The sequence below is a fragment of the Gavia stellata genome, chromosome 2, assembly GCF_030936135.1.
Source record: "Gavia stellata isolate bGavSte3 chromosome 2, bGavSte3.hap2, whole genome shotgun sequence".
NCBI lineage: Eukaryota > Metazoa > Chordata > Aves > Gaviiformes > Gaviidae > Gavia > Gavia stellata.
In genome coordinates, this window is record NC_082595.1 from 112,124,829 (window position 1) to 112,149,317 (window position 24,489).

A 24,489-nucleotide genomic window follows, 5' to 3' on the forward strand; every position below is an offset into this window, starting at 1 on the left:
CCGGCCCCCCCCTTGCCCCTGCCCGGCTCCCCACGGCCGGGGCGGCCCGAGGCCGGCGAATGGGCGGCGGGGGCGGCCCCGGGGGCGGGGGGGGGGCGTGGGGAGCCCGGCCCCCCCTCCCGTTCCCCGCCTACAAAACCCTCCCGGCCGAGCGGTCCTTGCTCACAGCCTCCCGGCTCCGCGCATCACCCACCCCGGGGACCCCCCCCACCCATGGGAGGCTGGCGGGGAGCGGCGGCCCCTCCGCGCCCGTGGGGAGCTGGCGGTGAGGTCGGGGGCTCCCCTTGCTGTCCTCGCCCCCCGGCCCCCATGGCGCAGCCCGGGGACTGAGCGAGAAGGCGGGGGAAGGGCCCACGGGAAACACGCTCCCGCGTGGGGCCGCCCAGCAGGTGAGCGGGGGGGGCGTGGGAAACTCTCCGTGGGGCAAGGGGACACGCAGCTCGGGGAGAGGGGAGCGGGCTGGGATGGACCCCCCCGCGTGGGGTGGGCGCGGAGGGGCCGGTGTCTCCCCGAGCATCCCTGCGTGGGGAGCCGCCCCTCCACCCCCCCCCCCCGGGGCGCTGCCGCTGTGCCCCCCACCCAGGGATGCGGGAGGGGGGAGCGAGGGCTGACTCCCCGGGGCTGCGAGACCCCCCCGGGGTACAGGGGTAATGTCACCCCCGTGGGAGTGGGACCGGGGGTGCTGCTCCCGGCCAGGGAGGACCCTGCCCAGCCTGCTCCATCCTGCTCCCAGGGGGGCTGGTTTTAGCTGGGGGGGGGTGCAGGGGCTGGGGGTCCCCACGGAGCACGGCACCCATGTGCTGATAGCGAGGGGCGGCTGGAGCTGGGGGAGTCGCAGGGAATGAGTTTGGGAGTGCTCAGCAGGTCCCACTTAGCGGGTGATTTTTAACTCCTTCCACGCCAGAGTCCTGCTGGGGGCTGGGGGCTGGTTCCCCCCACCCCCGGCTGGGTGCTGCCATGAAACCTCGCTGGCAGCGGAGGCACAAACCCCCCCAGGGCCGACAGTATTCACTGGGGGCACGGCCCTGTCCCTGGGACCAGCCCAACTCCAGCCTCCCGACCAGAGAGGCAGCAGGATCGGGCCCGTGGGGAGAGCAGGCTTGGCTCACGGTCGGGGTGCTGGGGTGTCTAGAGGTGGTGGGGGTACAGGGGTACCCCAAACCCTCGGGGTGAAGGTCCTGGATGCATGCATCCCCTGAGCCCCCAGCCCTGGGGAGGGAAGGAGGGACAGCCGGGGCGTGCCCGGAGCGGACACCAAGGCTGGACGTGCTCAGGGCACGTGGTGGAGCGCGGGTGGGTGGTAGGAGCCCCTCCTTGGCCAACGAGCAAGGGGTCTGTGTTGGCGGTGAGCGTTGCGCTTGAGCGGCAAGGACGCAGGCAGGACTAGACGGCGGTGGACCCGTGGTCCTGCTGAGCTTGCCCACCAGCTTCTCCCTGCCGTCGCTGAGAGGGTCTGGCCCACGTTCGGGGCACTGCCAAGCCCAGCCTGGGCCGTGGGGCAAGTCAAGAAACCCCACGCTGAGATGTGGTGGTCAGCTTTGCCAAGCGAGAGCAGAGGACTCCCTCGGCAGCAGGTCCATGTCCGCAGCACCAGCCCGCACCGTGTTGCACTGGACCGTGGTGCCGGAGCCATGCAGGGTATAGGATTAGCCAGGATCGGGCCCCTGCCATGTCAGGATATACCATAGCCACCAAGCACCATCTCATGTGCCTGTTCTGCTCCACCAGCAGCAGGGAGATGGAGAACAAAGCCATGTACCTTCACACCTTCAATGAGAGGGAGAACGGCTCCATCTTCGAGGAGCCCTTCGAGGGAAGGAACCTCTCCAAACTGAACCTCTGCGAGGACGGTGAGTCGGGGCTCCACGTGCGGCTCAGTCCGGGGGGGCTTCGAACCTGGCGGCAGAAACCTGGAGAGCTTCTTGGGGGGTACATGGGGATTTGGACTGCAATTTGGCCCCACACAGGCAAAGGGGTCTGGCCTGAGTGAGGCGCTCAGCTCCAGCTGCGGGTCCCAGGGGACCAGAGCAGAGGAGCAACCCCTGCCCTGGGAAGGGGGGGTGCCCAGGGTGAGGGTGCCTTGGTGGCAGTGGCACCATGATGAATGTGTGTGTCCTAAACGGAGCAGGAAACTCCTCTCCTGCTGGCACGGCTTCACTGGGAGAAACGCTCAGGGAATCCCGTTGCAAGGAGGTCTCCCTGCCTCCTCTCCTGGCCCCCCCTTGCTGGTCTGATGGGGGGATGACAGAGCCAGGGCACTGTGGACCTCTCAGGGTGCTCAGGATCTCGTTCAGTTCTGCCACTCACCAGGGTTGTGCTCCAGGGAAAGTCACTTTTCTTGCTAAAGGTTGATTTTTGGGGTTTTTCGAGGTTTTTTTTTCTCCTCCAAGCTTCTGGCTCCCTTGCATGTGGTCTTGTCCAGAGATGCCGTGCAGTGGGGCGGTAGCACCAGGGCTGCGCTGCAGGACACAGCGGGACCTGCTTGTGTCTCCCGCACATCTCAGCTGGCCTCTGCCCCCACCGTGGGCTTGCTGAGCTCTTCTCCTTTGCTCTTGCCCCATGACACACTGTCCATATTTCACCAGCCAACAGCCCCAATGAATTTTTCCCAAGGTCTTTGCAGCCTGGTTGGGCAGAGTTGGGCGCTCAAGCGGAGACGTGAGAGGTCCCCTGCGCTGGCAGCTTCACTTAGAGACCTGTGGGGCTGCTGGGGAAACTGGTCCTGTGGGGCTGCTGGGGAAACTGGTCTTGTTCTGAATGGGCTTCCCAGCACTGCTGTTCCCCACCGCAAGCATGGGATTGGGGTGATGGGGGACCCACCTTCCCGGTTTTAGGCATGTGGGACGTCCCCGGGATGGGATGGGGAGCCCTGGGTGTTTCCAGAGGGCAGCCCATGTGCCAGGCTGGGCCGCATCCAGGCACTGGGAACACCCAGCCCCGGCCAAATTGCTTGCACGGTGCAGGTGGCTCGTGTGGTTATTGCAAGGGGAGATGTGATGGTGCTGTGTGGGTGTCTTCTCCTGCCCCGCAGCCCCCCAGATGGGGACGGCTTTGAGTCCGGAGCGTGGATTTCCCATGCCGATGAAATGCCGTTCCCCAAACTGGATGTCACCCCGCAAGGGTCCCCCCGCTCTCAGCAGCGTGTCTGCTCCTGCCTCTGCCCACCTTCTGCCGCCAGCTTTTCAAATCCAGCGCCCACCCCACCTCTCTGCAGCAGAAAGAGGGCCAGATCCTGCCCAGGGGCTGTCCCCACGCTCTGCTGCACCGCAAACCCGGAGGGAGCGATACTGGAAGAGACGGGGAGGGAAGAGTCGGTGTCCTCCAGGACTGAGGCCACCGTTCCCAGCAGAGACCTTGCCACGGCAGGGAGGGTTCAAGGTCTCTCCCTGGCTTTGGTGGTTCTGTGGCAGGTTGCCCTGGATCTCTCAGGGCAAATCTGCTCATCCGTAACTCATCCCGATGCAGAACTGGCCCTCCAAGGAACCCCATTCCCATGGGAGAGGGTGCTGGAGCGAGGCTTGTGGGGCTGCGTCTGGTCCGCAGCTGCACAGGGCAGGGGCAAGGTCAACCCCAAGAGCTTCATGGTGACGATGGGACCACCCGAGTCCCTCCTGGGCTCACAGAAAGTGCTCGCTGTGGGGCTGAGGACCAGTGCTGCAGCCCTGGACCCCCCCGGGGCTCGGGGGACAGCAAGTCCCCCCTGCTTCCAGCCTCCCACCTTCTGCAACCCCGCTGACCATGCGGGCCACCGCTCCTGCTCCCCTGGGCATGGGCAGGGGGAAGAAATATTTGCTTTTCCCCTTGGTTACTGGCCGGAGCCTGCCCGTGGGCTCCTCGGAGCGGGCTGTTGTGAAAACCCTGCTTACGCAGCTGCGGTCCCTCCTGCTCTTCCGAGAGCAGCACAGAGGAGTGGGTGGTTCGGGGCCCAGGGCCAGCTCCTCCCGGAGTCTCCCAGGACCTGATATAAGTGTTAATGTCAGAAAAATATTGCAGCTTTCCTCATTCTGAAACCCTCGGCTCCATCTGTTTGGCCGGTGACAGCAAATGGGAACCGCGTGCGGGTAATGAATTACAGATGGAGGGGTCCCGGAGGAGCGGCACCGCCTTTAGCACCTGAGCTGGGGCGCCCCGTGCACCCCACATCCCCGTGGGATCCCCTCGGGGTGTCAGCGAGCCTGACCTCAGCGCTTTATCATTTGGGAGCCCCCAAATGGGGCTGAGTTAAGCGATACACCCAGCGTAACCCTTCCCTGGCTGGAGGCTTTTGCAAACCTCCCTGTCCTCTGGCAGGACAGACACACGGACCATCAACTGGGGAAGGGCAGGGGTGCGGTGGGGAAGGGTCCCTGCCAGGCTAGGGACACCCCCAACCCGTTGGACCTCCTCTCCATCTCTGGCACCCCAAGTGCCAGCTTGGTCCTACGGGGAGCTGAGCTCCTGCCCCATGGATGGGGGGTGGGATGGAGTGAGGTCCCACGGCGCAGCGGGGATGGTCATGGCTGGAGGTGGGCATCGCTCGTGGCCGTGGGTGAGCGTGGCCTCCTGCCCAGGAGGTTCGGCTTTGGGGCCGTGGTGCTTCACCTGCCTCACCCTCTCCGCTGGGTGGATGCAGGATTGGTGCTACGCTGCGCCTCGGGGCTTAAAGGGCGGAAAGCAAGGGGATGGAGGCACCCAAATGTGAAGGGGGTGGGAGTTTTGAACTCTTCCTCCACCTCTTGTTGGTGTCTCCTTGGAGACATCTCGGATCTGGCAAGGGGCAAAAGCGGGCGGCGCTTGTTGACCTGGCATGAAGTTGCTGCTTCTCAGCTGCTCTCAGAAACCTTGTGTTTCTGCAAGGGCCCAATGCAAAAATGCAGGCACCCAACGCCCTGCGCCCCGTCCCAGCAGCACGGGGTCACCCAGAGAGCCAAGGCGTCAGGCTGAAGCATCGCTGCAGCTTTGGGGCGGGGGACAGACGGATGGGGGGTCTGTAGCCAGATCAGGCTCCGGCTCCCACCTAAGACCACGACCTGGCCCAGATTCCAACATGAGCTCGAGCTTTGAACATGCGCAAAGCCCAAAACGAGACGACTTTTCGCTTCCGCTGGGTTCACGGCCCCGGAGCCTTTCCTCATCTTTCCTTGCATTTTCCTCCCGGCTATTGTATTCATAAAACCCCCCTCCTTCGCACACAGCTCTTGCTGCTCAGGGCTTGTGGCGGCGGCGAAGAGGAGCTGGATCGCAGGTTTGGGCAAGGAAGGGCTGGCAGGGGTGTCAGGATCCAGGCATCTTAGAATGGTTTGGGTGGGAAGGGACCTTTCCAGGCCATCTAGTCCAACCCCCTGCCATGAGCAGGGACATCTCCAACCAGACCAGGTTGCTCAGAGCCCCGTCCAACCTGACCTGGAATGTTTCCAGGGATGGGGCAGCTACCACCTCTCCGGGCAACCTGGGCCAGGGTTTCACCACCCTTATTGTAAAGAATTTCTTCCTTATATCTAGTCTGAAACTCCCTTCTTTTAGTTTAAGATGATTCCCCCTTGTCCTGTCTTCCTCCACCCCCTTACGGCTGCCTGCCTCCTGCCCGGAGGGGGGAGTCCCAGGGCTGCACGCGGGGAAGGCAGGGGACGGGGTGAAGGGTGGGAGCTGGAGGGGTGACGGTGGGTGATGCTGATGTTTTCCTACCTGGGATCCCCACCGGGCCCTTTGCACCCCAGCTCTGCCCGTGCAGGAGTGGGAGATGTGTGCATGTGCTGAAACTGGGCTGCCTGCCCCCAACCCAGACCCACAGCACCAGAATGGGCAGGATCAGGCCCACCCTTGCCTACTGCATTGCTGATGGTGTCCCGGCTGCGTGTGCTTGGGAGCGTGGGCTTGTGCCAGCATCCATGGTCCCGACTGGGGGAAAGCCGCACGGATCAACACCGGGCTATGCAGAGCTGTGCCTGCACCCACGAGGCATTGCTGAAACTATATTTGGAATATTTTCTCCCGGTGGGAGACGGAGCCCCGGGCGGACTGGGTGCATGATGCTCTCCTTGACGTCCCGCTCTGTCCCCCAGGTCCCGGGCGGAGGATGAAGGCAGCAGGACGCTGTGGCCGGCTGGGCTCCTTGGCGGCATTGAAGTACGCCGTGGTGGGACTCTACCTCCTCGTCTTCCTCATCCTCGTGGGGGTCTTCATCCTCGCAGGTAAGGGCTGAGCCTGGCTCCTCCCTGTATGGTGCAGCGGTACCATAGGGCGATGCTCCCCTGTGCAGGAGCTCAAAGAACTGGGTCTGGCCGTGGGCATGGGACCATGTTGCTGCTGCCTCTGCAGAGGTGTTCGGGAGGGTTTTCCATGCCATCCAGGGGAGGAAAATATGGGATCCAGCGGAAGCGATGCCCGCCTTGGTTTGCGGCCACCGCTTTTAGCGGTGGCCGCAAACCAAGGCGGGCATCGCCTCCGCCCCCCGTTTCCAGCTCCTTGGGGACAATGACATGAGCCCATACTAGCTCCATACCGCACGCCTGGAGCGGTTTTGATTTAAGCATTGAGGCTGGAGTCGCTGCAGGGTCCGAGCATCATGTGCTGGGGACGGTGGGGCTCTGGAGCCCCGCGTTCGAGGCTCGAATCGTTCCCATCACTAGGTCCTGGCTGCTGGGTTTGCACCGATTTCCCCCCCCCATTTTGCTTGGGGTAAGGATGAGCCCCGGCTCCATCAGCGATGGGGATGCAGGCAGCTTGCAGGGAGGGTGTTATCCTTGCACATCCCGCACGTGCCGGCAAGGCTCCTGCCTCCAGTCTCCGGCTTTTTGGTGAGCGTGGGGATGGGAAAGCTGCTGGCAAACGCCTGTAATTTCTCCCAGCTCATCCCTGCGTATGCATCCCACGTGGTCCGTGTCACCGCTGTCTTGTTTTCCCGCTCGTCGTGCTGGAAGCAGTTTGGGAGGATGGCTGGTTTAACCCACAGTCCTCTTGCACCCGTACCACCCCCATGCAGGGCTCTGCTGGGTTGGGGGGGGGCTTGGATGGGTGCCGCACCGGGCGCGGGTGGGAAATGCCGCCACCGAGGACCAGCTCCTCGCTTCCCACCCACCTCCTTCCCAGCTTTAACCCCAGCATCCATGGGGTGGGGGGTGTATGGGGCCTTTCCAGCCCCAAATCTTCACCAGCTGCTCTCCGGGGCTGGGCAGGGCTGAGCGCTGCCCCCGCACCATCCCTTCGGGATGATTTTCTGCGCCTTGCCTGCGGCGGGTAGCTGGGGGGTGATGGATTTCACGTCTCACTCCAGCTGTGGCAATACCAGCCCCGTGAAGGCTTTGCAAAGAGCGGATTTAGCTTTTTTTCCTGGGCTAGGGAAGGGACAGAGAAGGTTTTGCTGGAATTTTGAAGCCTCTCCCACTTATTTCTTGCATTACATTGTTTTAATGTTGTTCTTGGCCCGCGAAACCCTGAGCGAGGGATGCCATGAATTGTGCAAAGAGCTCGGGACAGGCGCTCTTGTCCTGGGCTGAGCTACAGCTGCTCACCCGAAAACAGCTCCAGCAGTAACAATAACATTATGGCATCGGCTGACAGCCGGGAGAGCTGGAGGCTCACGGTCATGGGCATCTTCAAAGCCCCACCTCCTGGAGTCCCGTGACTGGCAGGATTTCAGCTTTCAGTGAGACCCCAGTAAAACCACCTTACCCCCCGGGTTGTGGGCTGCAATCTTGGAAAAGAAAGGCAAAATGAAGATGAAAAATCATCTCTTTCGTTATTGCTTTCTGCATGTCTTGAACTTTAAGCCAAGCCTCTGGCTTTGGATGTAGCTGACTCAAGTGCTGGAGCCAGCCGTGCCGACCGCCGGTGCCTGGACCTGTCTTATCGCATCAAGGAAAACCACAGGCACAGGCTGGTCTTGCAACACGGCGAAGAACAGCTCATTAACCGGAGACCGCATCCAGCTGGGAGCCAGGTGTAGCCTAGGGAGCCAGCCCTGATGGTCCCCGGCTTCAGGGGTCTGTGGCTGAAACCTCGATGTCAGAGCTGATGGTCCTCGGAGGGTGGGGACTGGGTATTCATGCGCACCCTTAACTATGGAGGGCTTGGTTTTCCCATGGAAAAAGCCCACTTTGTGCTACTGGAGACCAGCCACCAGCTTGCCAGAGCTGAGACCTTCTGCCCAGCATCCCTCGTCTCCCGTCAGAGGGGAAGGTGCACGGGAAGATACAGCGTTTTGTGAAGCAGACTTGCTCTCACCTGCTTCTTGGGCTGGAGAGAGCCGACCGCGATGCTGTAAGAGGAACATCACCATTTGATGCCATCCCTGTCCTCCCACAGCCACGGTGAGGTCCCTGCTCGGAGCAGGTCCCACCCGGAGCAAACACCGTCCCACCCGGGACAAATGAGGATGGGGTGTCCAGCTCATCTCCAGACCTGATGCTCTTTGGAGAGGGATGTGGAGCTGTGATCTCCCGGCTGCTCCTCGAAAAGCGACTCTCACCACGCTGTCCACCATCACTGGGGACGGGGGGACGGTGCCCCTGGTCCATGCCCTCCGCTGCCAGCATCCCTTCATCCCGGGACCAGCAACACGGAGCAGGGACGCTCCGCCTGGTTTGCTCCGCTGCTTCCCATCCCGCCCAGGGGAAAGGAGGAAAATTCCCAAAAGGAAAGTGCCTATGCGTGCAAATGTGAACAGAAACGTGCACGTGCGTGCAACCACACACTTGCACACCCCGCGGTGCTTCCCAACAGGGCTGGGGCGTTGCAGGGAATACCACCCCCCCGGAGATAACCCCCAACACGTGCTGGTGTCCCCGGCACGAGAGCCTGGTGTTTTTGACGAGGCAGCTGCCCTGGGCATCGTTTTGAAGCTGGCTTGGGCAGGTGTCCTGTGACTCGCAACACGCTCCATGGAAATGGGTTAGAAAATGAGTAAACTGCTAAAAATACCGTGAACCACCTCGGAGCTGCGGAAACAGGATGTTTTCAGCAACAGAGCCGGGCTGGTTTCAATGCAGCCTGCTTTTAATATCCTCTCCAGCAAGCCTGGCAGCAGTTTTCTGGCTCCTGGGGATGCACAATCCCTTTCTCCCTGTCCCTGACCCCCGCTCATCCCCCCCAAAAGGCACCTAGCCCAAGGTTAGGACTCTGGACTTGGCTTTTTTGCAAGGTTTGGGTTAAACCCCAGCCGCCTGCGTGCTCAGACCTGCACTTGGGTGTTTGAACCTGAATCTCCACCTGGCCCCATGCCCATGCACCCCAGGCACCCAGCCCTGAGCCGCTCTGCAGCAGCAGCGGGAGGCCAGGCAGGGCTCGTTAGCCGTGTCCTAACGAGCCAAGTGCCTTCGTGTGGGCATCTGAACCATGCGTATGGATAGGCATCCGACCTGCACCTCACCTCCGTGCTCATATTTGCATTGAGAGGGGGCCACGCTTCCACGCTTGCCACTCCTGGATGCCTGGCAGAAGCATCCAAGGAAACGAGCACCCTCCGTTTCAAGAATCGTACCCCAAAAACTCACGCTCCGAGGATGCCAGCGGAGATGAAGGCAACAGACCCAGCCCCACGGCCAACCATCGCGTGAGCGCTCCCGGATCAGCTCCAGCGCAAACTCCTCCTGCTCCCCGTGAGCTGGCTCCAAAGCGGGTCTGTGCCTGCAGCCGGCGTCTCCCTGGGACACGGAGCAAACCTGAGCTGTCGAAAAGCTGCTGGCAGCGGGGCCCTGTGCCTGGGCTGATAAGCCCCAAGAGACTCGTGCCGGAGCCGAGTGCTGGCTACTCCCCACCATCCCTTGCTCCCCATCCTGCCCATCCTCACCCAAATCCTTCTCCTGCAGCTCTTTTCCCAGCCCAGGGCTTGGTTTCCACCCTTTCCCAAAATGCTGGAGGAGATGCTCTCACACAGGGCTGCGGGCGTAGGATGTTGGGCTTATAATTGGACTGGAGGTTTGAGGTGCCCAGACCCGGTGCCACTGTGCATCCAGTCGCGTGTTGAACCTCACGTTCAGCATCTGCCCGACTCCCCCGTGGAAATAAAACCCAGGGGAGCCGATAGCAATGCCCTGGGGCTCGTAGCTGGGTCCAAATTCTCAGCACCGCTTCCAGCTTGTAGACCACACTGAGGTGTCCTGCAAGACGTCTCCTGCAGCTTCTCAGTTTTCTGCAGCCGCCTAACGCTGCAAAAGTGGGATGGGGAGTGCATTTCTCGAGGGACGGTGAAAATTTCTGTATTCAAGGTGCGCGCATCTACTTTGCAGCATTACCTTGGCTATACGTGAGCCAAAAAGGGGGGAGAGATATTTTTGGGTGCATGCAAGGGTGCAGATACTTGTCCATGCGCATGGTGCTCAGCCGCACCCGGGAGCGGGTCCCGGCAGCAGTGACGGTGTGCAGTGCAGCGGTGTGCGCGCCCGGCTGTGCGTGTGCGTGCTTGTCCCCTCCGCAAGAAGTCACATAAAAATTATTAGCCAGGAGTGCAAGGGCACAGCCTACGTAGCGGTGCTTTCCATGCAGGCCTGATGACCTCTGCCAGAGCCGATGGCCTGCAGGCACAAACCGCTCCCCTGGAGCAAGCTGGGACGAGCTGCCCGTGGTGGTCTTAGTCCTGCAAAAATGTGCGTGAGTACGAGTGTGTGTGTGCGCGCAGCTCGGGGTGCATGTGCAGGGGTTGCAATGCAGATGTGCAGAGAGGGCGGGTGCAGGCATGCACATCTGCATCGTGCTGCGTGCATCTATGTATCCACATGTAAACATACGTATATTTAGTAACCTCAAGGCATTTCTCTCCCTGTAACTTTTCCAACCTTCCTGCAGCGAGCTCTTCCACAGCTTACCCACGTGAAACCCCCTCCTTCCATCTCCCCAGGGCTCTCCTTTGCCGCCTTCGTTCGCTGCCCGTTGGCTTTTTAGCAGCTTTCACACCTGCGGGCACGGCCATGGGCACACGTGCAAGGCGTGACCTTGCACGGGGCTGCTGCTGCTCTGTTCAGCAGCAGCAAAAGGGCCTGGAAGGGCTTTTGGGGTAGGACCATGGGGTTCTTGCAAACCTTTTCTCCTTGAAACACTGCTGGGGACAGCAGCCGGGAGGACGGCATGTCACCGAACAGCGGTGACATGCATGTGTGTGCGTGTGCTGTGTGCATTTGTGCGTATGCATGCAGGTGTGTGCTGTGTGCATTTGCATGTGTGCACCATGTGCATGCATGTGTGTGCTGTGTGCATTTGTGTGTGCGCATGTGCTGTGCGCATTCACATCTGTGCGCCGTGTGCATGCGTGTGCTGGGTGCGTTTGTGCATGCACGCTGTGTGCATGCATATCTGTGTGCAGCCACGCATGTGCGTGTGTACGTATCGGTGCTGTGCATGCATGTGTGAGCACACGTGAGCCGTGTGCATGCGTTTATGCGCGTGCTGCAGGCTCCCAGCAACTCCACGACTCGCCAGCTCCCAACTCTTGATTTCGGGCAAAGAACAGAAACCAAGGCGGGCGTTACGGGCCCACAACACCCACGTTCTGCTCCTCTGGCTCAGCCCTCCGCCTGCAGCCCGGGCCCGTGGCTTTGCCTGCTCAGCGGGGCGATGTCCGTGCCTCTGCCTTGCAGCAGAATTAGTCCATCCTACCAACCCGGCAAGTGGAAAGTGGGAGGCAGAAGATTTGGGAGGCAGGAGAGCTGCTGGCACATATGCGTGTGCATGCACAGAGCAGCCCAAGGCTGGAGGTGTTGCTGCTTGGAAGCTTCCCGGTGTGGTTTTGGCTGCGGGATGCTCCGGAGCAGCCTCGGTTGCTCTCGGGTTGGTGGCTGCGGTGCCAGGGCTGGGCAGAGGAGAGCCGTGGGGATCCCAGCTGGTTGTTGGAAGTGATTTATGGGAATCTGGGGAACTCCGCAGGCTTTGCAACTAACCGCAGGTGCAAAGGGGGGAGCTCGCCCGCGCTTCCCAGCCCTTGGCCACCGCAGGACCTGGGATTTGGGTTATTCCTCCTTGTGCTGGCCACACAGGGTTGCTTTTCCCCTTGGTTTCGTTGCAAGAAAGCCGTGGTTGTCTCCGCGCCCACCACGGGCACCCTGGGTCGAGAAAGACTTGACGGAGCAGCTTCGGTCACCCACGCAGAAGGCAGCGACACCCACCCCTTGGGCGATTTTACCCAAGGTCTTTCCTCGCCCCTTGTCCCCTCTCGGGGTGGCCTTGGGCACATCGCCTGGTTGCTTTCCCTGTTGTGAACCCCCACGGGCAAAGGCTCCCCCGAGCCGGTGCCCGCTGGGCGCCTGGCACAGCAGGGATGGGGGATAACCGGTGACGTTGAGGTGTCCCCCCTGCAGTGATGCAGGTGACAAGCAGGGACGTGCAGAGGGGACGTGCAGAGGGGACCAAACAACGTCACCATGCCCCAAGAAGGAGAGCTCCAATCTGGCACGCTGCAGCCTGGGAAGCTGGGACAGTCCAGCAGCGGGATTAATTAACGGGGGCTAATTAACAGAGGAAAGGTGCTTTTGGTGCCTGGAAGATGCTCAGCTCCTCCGTTATGGCACCCGCCAGCCCATGGCAGTGCTGGGGGGCAGCTGCTTGCCCCACAGTGCTCCCATCCCCTCTCCGGGCACAGCGGGTCCCCCCAGTGCTCCCCCCTCCCCGGGCACCCAGCACCGCCGCTGCGGGTGGCCCCAAGCCCGGGGCGGGAGCTGGAGCCCGTCGCGTGTGCACGGCTGCTTTCGCCCTCTCCTTACTCCTGCGATTTTAATTCAAACCAAATGGCTTCGCTCAGTTTCTCCTCCGTGGAAATGAGGGGGTGAGCTGCCAGGCCGGTCCTGCGCCAGCCCGCAGCGTCGCGCCAGGCGAAGCCCCACCACAGCTTAAAGAACAATGGGGATTATTTATTTTGTTTTTAAAAAAAAGCTCATTATTCTTGTGGGTTTGGCTTTGAGTGCCTCACGCCTGGCTGTGTTGGAGACCCAGCGTCGATGCAAGGCAGAGGGAGAAGATGTTATCCCCTACCTGGATCAGCATTTTTGGGGTGCACCAAGGCATGCAACAGGGTGCTGGGGCCCAGGATCAGGCTTTACTGGGTGCTACTGGGCTTGCTGGGCAGGGGGTTGCTGGAGCAGTGATAGGAACAGCTGAGAGAAAGAGGTTCCCCCCAAATTTCCAGGTTCCCTCTCTGAACCCCATCTCGGTGCTCTGGGAGCTGGTGCGAGGCCAGGAGGGTTTTGGGGTGGGTGCCTGGATGTCCGGGAGCTCTATCCCACTGGGGATGCAGGGGCAGGGAGTGAAGGATGCTCCTGAGCCGGGGTGGGTTTTCTCCCTCCTTCCCTCCCTGGGGAAGAGCCCTGGCAGCCCCGGGATGCGGGATGCGGTGCTTGGAGGCTGACAGCAAACCGCACCCAGAGCTGTGGAGACCTGCCCAGCCAGGCTGATGGTCTTCATTACAGAGCAAGGGGCTGAGCTCAGGCCCAGGATCAGCGGCCAGAAGGGAAACCTGATTGTTAAAATTAAAATTAAAACCTCAGTGGGGGAAGAAGCAGGTTTTAAGGTCTGTTTTTAGGAAAGGGAAGCGGATGCTTTTAGCAGCCAGTCCTCTGACCAAAGGCAAACACAAGCCGGGCAAAGCCACGAGGCAGAGCTTTGTAGCACCATGACCCATCTGGCAAAGCCCTGAGCCACCCTGAAGCTCAGAGCTGCTGGAAGCCTTTGCTGTCCTTCCTGAGCGAGGTGTCTCCTTCTCCAGACCTTCAGCAACCAACCTCCATCTCCAACCATGGAGAAAACTGTGGGGCTAAAGAGGGTCTGATGGGATGAACCTTTTGGGGTTTGAGGTAGGGCTTCCACCTCCAAGCACCAAGGAACAGGGGGATGTCCAAGCGCTCCTTGGTAGGAGATGGGGTTGCACCTCTCAGGAGGGTCCCCACCTCCATGGATTGGTTTCTGATGCCTCCTCTTCTCCATCCCTTGCAGTCTCCAGACCACAGACTTCCCCCGAGGACCTGAAGGCGCTGATGGGGAACGTCAACCACCTCAACGAGAGCTTTCGGGACATGCAGCTGAAGCTGCTGCACCTACCTCTGAAGGGGGACGTGCTGGATCACATCTGGAGGCTGCAGGACCTCCTGCAGAACCACTCGGACTCCTTGTTCCTCATGACGGGGTCACTGCAGAAGCTGGAAGGGCTTCTCTGGAGCCTGCAGACCCAGGCCAGCCAAACCGACAAGGCAGTGTCCAACCTCTGGGACAGCTTGACCCAGCAGAGCGACGCAGCTCAGCAGGAGATGTACAAGCTCTCCGTGGAAGGCAACAGCAGCCGGCTGCTGCTGCAGCACCACGACCACCTCCTGAGCCACCTGGGCAGCAGGGTGGAGAGCCTGAGCGACCAGGTGACGGCCGTCAACGGGGCCATGGACACCATGAACAGGACCTTCTCCTACGACGTGAACATCCACCATACCCGCATCCAGGACCTGCAGGTGCTGATCAGCAACGCCACCGAAGATGCCCGGCAGATGCGCCTCATCCACATAGCCATGGAGGAGCAGCTGAAGCACGAGCTGGCCATCCTCAACAACGTGACGGAGGACCTGCGGCTGAAGGACTGGGAGCACTCTGTCGCGCTGAAGAACATCTCCGTGATACGGGGTAAGCCGAGCACCTCTTGTAAGGAGCTCCCTTGCTGGTGCATGAAGCTGTCGTGAGGAAGGGGTTGTCCTCGGTGCTTTGGGTGGTGGTGGAGGTGGTGCCTGTGGCATGGGGATGTCCTGTAGGGATGTCTCAGGTACTCTTTGGTGTATCAAATCCAACAGGCACCACTGTTTTGGTGTCTGTGATGATCAGGTGTCTCCATCACCTTGGACTCTCGGACTCTCCAAATGCGCATCCATCCATGTTAGGAAGAAAGCTCCCAAAGTTCCCTCAGAGATGCCAGGAAAAAACTCTGCCAGGTCCCTCCTGACCATGAAAGTGAATCACACCAAGCGCAGCAGAGTCGGTGGGTTTTTTGCCCTGCTTTGCACTGCAGTGATCAAGCAGAAGGCTGTCCACCAGTACCGTCAGTCATCACCAATCACATAATTTGCTTTACCATACATCCCCTTTACTCCATTTTCCCCCTCCCATCTTCTCCTCCTTTACCACCCCCAGCCACTCCCAAATCATAGAATCATATAATCACAGGGTGGTTTGGGTGGGAAGGGACCTTTCCAGGCCATCTAGTCCAACCCCCTGCAATGAGCAGGGACATCTCCAACCAGAGCAGGTTGCTCAGAGCCCCATCCGACCTGACCTGGAATGTTTCCAGGGATGGGGCAGCTACCACCTCTCTGGGCAACCTGGGCCAGGGTTTCACCACCCTCATCATGGTGAAATAAACAACCCATCCCTGCTAACTCTTGACCATTGACTCTAGTTTTGCTGATCCCCTTTTTTTGGTATTTATATGGTTGCCTCCGTAATCCCCCCCTCAGTCTGCTAAGCATCGACTCGCTTTTTCTTAATTATCTGCAAGGTTCAGCCATTTGTCACACTGTTGTCTCATGAGCATAGCTGTATGGCCAGGCTTAACCATCTGCTTGGACGTTTCTTCCTCTCTGATGTCAGGAATTTCCAGCTGTTTCATATCTTACTGTCTTGCTGCTGTGGGATCACCCACTTCTCTGCATCCCAGAGCACCAGATCTCCCAGGACAGCCCAGCTCCAAAGGGACCAGCTCGGTGGAGATGCCTGCACTGGATAAACCCATGTCTGCTGTGGTGGATCCCAGTCTGGGTGCCTGATGTGACTGGGGAGCAGCAAGAGGAGGGTCCCTCTGTGACGTGGTCACAGTCCCAGAGAACGAACTGGCCGTGGCAGAGGGAAACCCCATGAAGAAACAGAGAAGAGCCCAGTACAAGCTCTTGGGGGCAGAGCAAAAGGTTGGGGGGGCACTTGGTGTCCCACTTCTAGGCTGTTGGTTTGCACCTGCGGAGATGCAATGGGCTGTTGCTCATTTCTGCTGCTTCCAGCTGAAATACCAGATGGGGAAGGAAGGGGCTGACGCCAAGGCACTTGCTCCCTCTGGCCGTCTGCTGAGCCGGGAGGGGACATATGTGGTTTGAACCGCAGCAGCTACATCTCCCCATCCAGGCCAACCATCACCCTTGGGTACCAGCAGCTCGTTGGGGTCATTTCCCTGGTCCCTGGGCAACGTTGGCTCCCGATGCCTGGTTTGGGGCTGCTGCGACCACGTTGCACCCACTGCTTTGAGGTTTTCCTAGCTGCCCACCCACCCTGTGCCCTCTCTTTCCCCCCACCACTGCCATGGGGAGGACATCACCCTCTCTTGGATGAAGCCACCGAGGAAGGGGACCGTCATGGAGCCTGACACCCATGCGCCATGTTACTCCAATTAACATGAGCAGAAAGCAAAACAAATCCCCTCCCAACGGGCCGGCACCTGATTTATCAGCCGCGGCTCTGACACATTCCTGGCAGCCCCCACCTCCCTCTCTCCCCATCCCTCCTCCCGCCCTGCTTTCTGTCGGCAGCGATGGGTCATGGATAATTTTAGGAGCCTTGTGCCCAGCTGGCTTTACCCCAGCTCCAGACGGCCTTGGATGAATCCACCATGCTCCCGGCTGGATTTGCACCAGCAGAACCAGTCCTGGGCGATGTGGGGCTGCCTGCTTGGGGGTGCATTTTCCTTTCCCCAGGACCTTAGCTACCCCAGGCTCTGGCTTTTCGAGGCTGTTTGCGGGTGATGGCAGCTTGGGGAGGTCCCCAGGCTCGTCTCCAGCAGCCAACCACGCCAAGCAGCTCGCGTGTCTCGGAAAGGGCTTGGCCTCACAGCGCAGAGGGGCTCTGGGTCTTAAATAACGGTGTCACCAGGAGGGAGGATGCTCAGGATCATCCACCGCCCGCCCCGGAGCCGCTTGCATAACTCGCTGGGTGGGATGTGCTGGCTTGTAGCAGGTCTGGCGGGGTGATTGCAGCGGTCCCATATGGCCGTCAGATCTGTGCACGTCATGAAAGTCCTCATCCCCATGGTTTTGGAGGGTTTTTTTTTTCTCCTCCGCTGATGCAGTGAGCAGCCCAGCCCTGTGCAGGCAGGAGGGTGAAGCAAGGGTGCATCTGGGCTGGGGTTTTCTTTCCCGAATGCAAACCCCAAACACGGTGGGGTGCGGACCAGCTTGGCATGGTGTCTGCAGTGTTGCTCAACCTCTCCCAACTGCCCATCCCAGTGGTCCTCCATCCTCCACCCCAGCTGCTCCCTGTGTCCCATCCCACCGGCTGTCCCTGGGGACGGGACCATCTCTGCTTATGGAGCTGCCTGGATGTAGCCAAGAGGAGATGTTCTGGTGGCTGATGGACCACAGGGCTCACTACTGTTGGAAGAGCTCTGAAGGATGAATGCCAAAACCTAGGAGCCAGCAAATAGGATCAGCCCAAGGGTCTGCCCATCCCCAAGCCCCGTTTCTAACCCCAGGCATTAGGGAAAGGGAATAAGGGACAACATATCTCTTCTCTGGCTGCGTTCTCCCAGCATCCAGCTCTCAGGGAGCAGATGAGATTGTCTGATGCCCATGGTCATCCTCCATGAAACCTAGTCCCCTTCATAGCTTGTCCATGCCCTTGACCTCACCAATGTCCCGTGGGACGGTTCTCTGAGACAGGAGAAGAAGAGAAGAGAAGAGAAGAGGAGAGGAGAGGAGAGGAGAGGAGAGGAGAGGAGAGGAGAGGAGAGGAGAGGAGAGGAGAGGAGAGGAGAGGAGAGGAGAGGAGAGGAGAGGAGAGGAGAGGAGAGGAGAGGAGAGGAGAGGAGAGGAGAGGAGAGGAGAGGAGAAAGAAGAGAAGAGGAGAGAAGAGAAGGAAGAGAAGAGAGAAGAGAAGAGATGATGAGATGAGATGAGATGAGATGAGATGAGATGAGATGAGATGAGATGAGATGAGATGAGATGAGATGAGATGAGATGATGAGATGGTGGCAGAGGACTTGGGGGGCTGCACTGTAGCAGCTGATTTTAAGGAGGAAGGGCAGCTCCAACCCCCATCCCACCAAGAGGTGCCCCAAGCAGGCAGCTCCTGTGTCCCTTTCAGGGTTAACAGAACTGAGGTGGGGCCCTTGTGTGGGTTATTTCCCAGTATGCCCATAAACCAGAGCAGATGGAAGTTGTCGGAGCTGCCCCCGCACAGGGGACCTCAGCTGAGCTGTGCTGGAGCCGGCGTGGGGGAAGCAAGACATTTCGTGTCAGCAGTAGTTTTGCTCCAGTGCCATCAGTGTGGGACCCCTTCCCTTCGGAGAGGATGCTTGGGGCAAAGTCAGGGTGACGAAATGGGAGTCAGTGGTTCCCGCTGCAGATGTTTCCAGGGTTGCTTTTAGTTTTGCTCGTGGTGGGAAAGCATCTGTTTTGTTTAAGCAAGTGGTTTTCAGCAGCCCAACCTCTGCTGTGCTGGGGTGCAGCAGGGGAAGGGAAGAACTTGACCCAAACCCAGGAGCATGGCTGGGTCATGCAGAGTTTTCACGGCTCATCCTGGGACACCTGGGACCTTCAGGCAGGAGATATGCTGGTAGAAAAACTCCTTTGCCTTGACACTCGCACTGCTACCCACCAAACTCACCATCACCTCTATAAAGCTATGGGTCTCTGGCAGGCTCTGCTTGCTGTAATGTAGGCTAAAATTAATAATATCGACTATTTTAATTCTTTACTTCTACATTCTCTACTAGTTCTTTATTTCAGAAGGGGTTGGGTGATACAGGGCAGCCTAACCATACCCACATTGTTCCACTTTAACAAACTGGCATGACTTGACCCCCCTCTTGCTCTTTTGGGGTACTGAAAATCAATGGCTGTACTTAACAGCATCTATTTAATGCAATCAGGTGCTTCCTATTGCTTATTTATTTGCCCACCTATTCATTTTTTTAAACTCCAGCAGGCTGGTAAGCGGATTTAAGTACGTATAGTTTTACGCTGAGGGTGGTGAAACCCTGGCCCAGGTTGCCCAGAGAGGTGGTAGATGCCCCATCCCTGGAAACATTCCAGGTCAGGTTGGACGGGGCTCTGAGCAACCTGGTCTGGTTGGAGATGTCCCTGCTCATGGCAGGGGGTTGGACTAGAATGGCCTGGAAAGGTCCCTTCCCACCCAAACCATCCTGTGATTCAATGATTTAAGGGCTGTTGTGTAACACCCTTCTTTAATGCTATGGGGATGAAAACTATTTCACTGGCCATCCCAGCACCTTCATACAGGGCACACCTCACCTGGCTTCTGCCCCATGTCTCCCTGTGGAGCAGCTCTTGAACGTTGCTGGACTTTCTCCATCATGGAGAATCCTGCCTCTCCTACCCAGGGCCAGGCAGCGTCCCTGCTGCTCGTGGTTCCTCTTGTTCCCACCCAAAAATGCCTCCTCATTGTACTCAGCCCTCCAGGGTGCCCATTGTTCTTTGCATCCTTTTGTTTTGCCAACAGGAGATGTGTCCCCAGGGTCTGGGGTCCATCCCCACGTCCTCTCAGTACCAGGAGATGTGCATCATCTAAGGAAGAGGAAACCCAGGGCAAGCTAATGCAATATCTCCCCATAATCCTCTCCCAGCCCCTGAGCATCTCCAGCTCGACCATTTCCTGAGCTTGCTGCGGTTCATCTGCTCAGGAACCTGTTAATTTCTGCATAATATTTGCAGATCCTAATTACTCATTCATTAGCATTCATTAGGACTGCTAAACATCCCCCCTCTTCCTCTCCTGATCCTTTTGCATTACCAGGTCGCCTGTAGCCCTGGCTGGTTGTTTGCTTTCTGCACAACTGTGAGATTATGGCTTTTGGGGTTTCTAGGAAAACAGCGTTTAACAGTTTCCAATTATCACTCTGACTTGGTAGGACAAAGACCAAATGACCCCTTCAGGCCTCTCTCTGCCCTATTTTCTGTCATCCCATGAGTCTTTTTTTTTTTTTTCCCTGTTCAAATTCTTTCTTCCAATTGATTTAGCTCATAATTGTTTTCAGCTTTGCCGACTTGGCCCTTTGCAGGCTGAGGAATATAACTCTATTTCTGGGATGGACTTTCTGCTCGCTCACAAGAGTTTACACCGAAAAGCAATCACCGATGGCTAGTTCCTGATGAGATCAAGTGATGCAAATCCCCTTGTAAAGGTTCATCTCAATATTTCCAAAATGAATTTATTTTTTTTTCCTTTTTTCTTCACGTTATTTCATTGGAGATGTCACAACTTTGGGTCAAAAGGAAATTCCAGGAGGTTGGAATTTCCCATAGAGTCACACTCGGGTGGAAGCACAGGAGCTGCAAGGTGAAGCTTTCTGGCAGGCAAGACAGGTTGATGGAGTCGTGTTTGGCCTTCAAAATCCACAGGTCATGGAAGAAGGCTGCTGGCAAGCTCCCTCGCTCTCACTTTGCTCCTGTCTGCAGGGGTCCGTGTTTATTAGAGGTCCCTGGACACCTGATGAACAATAACGGCTGGTGAAGGGTGGGTGGGTGCAGGCACTCAGGCGTCTGCTGCACGGCTGCAAAGCTGGGGCGTGATGGCTGCGCTCCAATACCTGTTGTGTTTCAGGGCCACCAGGACCCAAAGGAGACCAAGGCAATGAAGGGATGGAGGGTGAACCTGGTCTTCCCGGCCTGCCTGGGCTGCGAGGTAAGGAACAACACGTCCAGGGTGCCCATAACCCTGCAACCCTTCACCCAAAGTCCATAGAGTCAACGGGATGACTCCTGGTGACTTCCCAACCCGACCCTTGGGACCTCACTGGCTATGCACAAGTCTTGAAGAACAATGGGATTAACCTGCTGCCCCATCTCCTGCCAGACTGCCAGTCTTTAGGGGCAAAAAGTCTCGCTCATCTCCCAGCTGGCCCCAGGACAGCGAGAGCTGCAAGGGTCCATCACCTGCAGGTTGATGCCCCCCGAGCTCCTTTGAGACAGCCACCCAGCTCAGGTTTGTGCAGGAGCTGGCCACCACCCTGCGCTCACTAAAACCAAGCCCTTGCAAGGTGCTGGGGCTGGCCCCGCTGCCCGCACCCGCCCTGCAGCAGCACTTGGGGACCCGGCGTGGAGTCCCTCCAGCCTGGCAGAGGGGACTCGGCCACCAGCTGTGGCTCTGAGGCTTTTCATAGGACACTTTTTTCAATGTCAAGAATGCCGATTTTTTCCCCCCTTCTTAATTCCAACCATTGTTTTTAAGAGAAATTCAATTAAAAAAACAACAGAAGACACCCCGCGCCCTGAGAAACAGGACTCAGCTTGAACCCGTTTCTAATTTTAAGCCAAACCTAGGAATACTGGCTTTGCATCCAAGAGCCAGGGATGGCACCGAGGTGATGGAGGATCCCCTTTGGTGAGGACTTTCTGTCCCCAGGAGGCTCTTTCCTATTGAGGCGACAGGATGCGTCCTGCCTGGGGCATGGACCTCCTTCTCCATCCAGGGTGTCCAGCCCTGGCTTCACCTTGACTGCCGAAGACATGACCCACGTAGGACAATCGGTGTCAGAGTCAGGTTCAGGCCCCCGGCCCCGTGCATCTGAGCTGCCGGTACTGGGCTAGGCTTAAAACCTCATATTTTGGTACCCCGTTTCCCCCTGCTCCCCAGCAGGCAGCAGGACCAGCCAAGTTAGGCAGAGCCAGCCTGGAAACCCGATCGCTCTCTGAAAGCCCTTCTCAGCGCTGGCTGCCCGTGCTCGTTTCACCGACGGCTGCATTTTTTTGCGTTGACAGATTCATGGCTGTTTTTCTTGGGTGTAACAAGCATCAGAAATATATCGTCTGGCTTCTTTCCTTTTTTCTTCTTTTTGGTGTTGGTTTTTTTTTTTTTTTTTGTTTAAACAGAAAAACAAAACAATCTCCGGAGGGTTCACCTTCGGGAAGAGTTGCTGAAAAGGCCACTATTTTTAGGTCTTTCTCTGTCTCGCTTTCTCTTGTGCTTTTCTGGATGTGGTCACAGCACCAGCCCTTTGGGTACAAGAAGGTCAGGTTCAGGTGCAGCCAGACGTTGTAAAGCATCCCTGATAAATCCCCTTTTGCGCAGCGGATCTACCATCCTGCCTTTGCCCCAGCTCCTCTACCCAAATCCATAGCCAGGTCCTGGCACGCTGCAGCATCCCCCCGCCGGGGAGGAGGTGAGGTGTTGGCTGGATGCAGCAGGGAAAGAGTTAAGCTCCAGACCATGTCCACTGGAGCTGGTGCCCAAATTTCTCCTGGCAGCTTTTTTTCCTCTTAAACCGGAGGAAAATATTGACTAAGTTTGGAAAAGCCCAGCCCAGGAGGGGCGGAGGGCGCAGTGCCAAGGGAATCCAGGGCTCCCTCAAGCATGGGAGACCAGCAGCACGGTGCCAGGCAGAGGGCTGAGCTCGGGTGCTGGAGGAGCTTCTCCCCCAAAGAGTTTCAGATCTGACCCAAACTCAGGCTCGGGCTGAGTCCCTGCTGGGTCGGTCTGGTGGGACCACCCCCAGGTCCCACCAGAGCCCTTCACCAGCACAGGGGTCCCTCCTTCCACCTCCTCTTGCTGGCCCTCATGGATGGAGGTCACCTCTGGGGCTTGGATGTGTCCCCTACGAAGGGAGCCCAAGCTCCCAAAGCCCCCATTTCCCACCTCCCGGAGGTCATGGGTGCTCAGACACGGGGGTCTCATCCAAACTCTTCTCCCATAAATAGCAAACCCACCTGATCAGCGTGCATGGAGGCAGGGGTCCTGCAGCTCATGCTGGGCACCTCATGTCTCCTTGGGGTCTCTGCTCCACCCTGGCTCCCCGCTCTTCCTCCTTGGTCTCCAGCTTTGGAGCCGTTACCTTAATCTGAGCCTTAAGATGCTCAGAGCTGCATTAGAACCAGCCCATCTCTGGGTTAAATCCATCCTGTATCCAGAGGCAGGTGCAGAAAGAGAGGATGAGGTGGACTCTCAGGTGTCTCCTGATAGTCCCCAACTTCTGGCAAACAACCAGAGACCACCTGGCACATCTGCTGGCAAGCAGGACACGTGTGTGTGTGTGTGCACACGCACATCTGGTTTGTGTAGGTCTCTGCTGCAACAGGGTAATTTTGCTTCTTTGTCCTCGCTCCAGGGCTACCCGGGGAGAGAGGACCACCAGGACCACGTGGCTTGAAAGGGGACCAAGGAGACCTTGGCCCTCCAGGTCCAGTAGGGATGCGGGGATTCAAAGGTAAGGACCACCTCTGTGCGTGCTACCGGGTGGGTCATGGGGTCTGGCTGGGCTTGTTGGGCAGCAAACGGGCTCTGGAGACACAGAATCACAGAATCATTAAGGTTGGAAAAGACCTGTAAGATCATCAAGTCCAACTATCAATCCAACACCACCATGTCCATTAAACCATGTCCCGCAGTGCCACGTCCACACGTTCCTTGAACACCTCCAGTGATGGTGACTCCACCACCTCCCTGGGCAGCTTATTCCAGTGTTTCACCACTCTCAGTAAAGAACTTTTTCCTAATATCCAGCCTGAACCTCCCCTGGTGCAACTTGAGGCCATTTCCTCTTGTCCTATCACTAGTCACTTGGGAGAAGAGACCAACACCCACCTCCCCACAACCCCCTTTCAGGCAGTTGTAGAGAGCGATGAGGTCTCCCCTCAGCCTCCTCTTCTCCAGACTGAACACCCCCAGCTCCCTCTGGCAGACCACTGGCACGAGGGGCAGAGACACTGGTCATGGTGGTGAAAGTGGTGGGTCCCCTGGCTTGGGACCCACCTGGGGCTCCTGGGGGGTGGTGGTGAGGAAATCTTGCTGAGCGGGGAGCATGCACATGAACAATCTCTGCACCGAGACCTTTCCACCAAGGCACAGCGGTGGAGAGAGTCCAGGGATTGGAGGGAGAAGGGCAAAAGAGTTGGGTTTGTGATGCTCCTGCCATGCAGCGGGGCTCAGCGCAGGCAGGCAGGCAGCGCTGCCCGCACCAGGCACTCACCAGAGCCCCGTGAGGACCTGCCGGGCTGCCCTCCCATGCTTGGCTCCAGCAGGCTTTTAGGAACAGCCTTGTATTTGTTTTCTGGTGTCCTTTTCTGGCTCGCTGTTGTTTTTGCAGCGTCTCACCACACCCCGGCTAAGAGCAGGGAGAAGCTGTGGGTGTAGGAAGTGGCCACGCACCTATTTAGCAGAACAGATCCGTCCCAGGAGACCTTTTAAAAGAAGTTCCATTCTGCAACCTAAACCAGGATGGATAATCCCAAAATATGCTCTTTCTGCCTCAAAATGCCTTGTGGGCAGGGGGGGAGGCAGGAAGAGCCCAGCCCAAGGAAGCAGCACCTCCCTGGGCAGAGCTGCGGGGGGGCAAAGCGGTGCACTCCCCTCATCTCATGCTTGTGGGTGATCTTGTCCTGGGACGTGGCCACGCTGGCCACCATGACCTGGGGCCACGGCCACAGACCAGTGTCCGGGTCTGGAAAATGCCCGGAGCCATGCGGGCAGCGCGCCGGGCAGGGGGTGTTGCTGTGTTATTTGTCTTACAAGCTCTCGCTTTCAAGCAGCGAGCTCCTGGGGTGAATTGCAGGTGTGAAAGCTGAAGGAAAACGTCCTCTTTAAATGTCCTCTGCCTCCTCTACTTGAAAACTTGGCATC

The 24,489-nt window shown here is 58.4% G+C and overlaps 1 protein-coding gene across 1 annotated transcript in view; it reads left to right on the top strand.

The window, feature by feature from the left end:
* The first annotated feature begins 289 nt into the window (after positions 1–289).
* The window catches only part of SCARA5 (scavenger receptor class A member 5), a 39,629-nt gene continuing 15,429 nt past the window's right edge, over positions 290–24,489 (top strand). The window contains exons 1-6 of the mRNA XM_059835294.1: positions 290–389; positions 1,729–1,850; positions 6,042–6,170; positions 13,894–14,568; positions 20,479–20,559; positions 22,979–23,077. Coding sequence (XP_059691277.1) covers positions 1,739–1,850; positions 6,042–6,170; positions 13,894–14,568; positions 20,479–20,559; positions 22,979–23,077 — 1,096 coding nt within the window. The 5' untranslated portion in view covers positions 290–389; positions 1,729–1,738. The remainder of the gene's footprint in view (positions 390–1,728; positions 1,851–6,041; positions 6,171–13,893; positions 14,569–20,478; positions 20,560–22,978; positions 23,078–24,489) is intronic.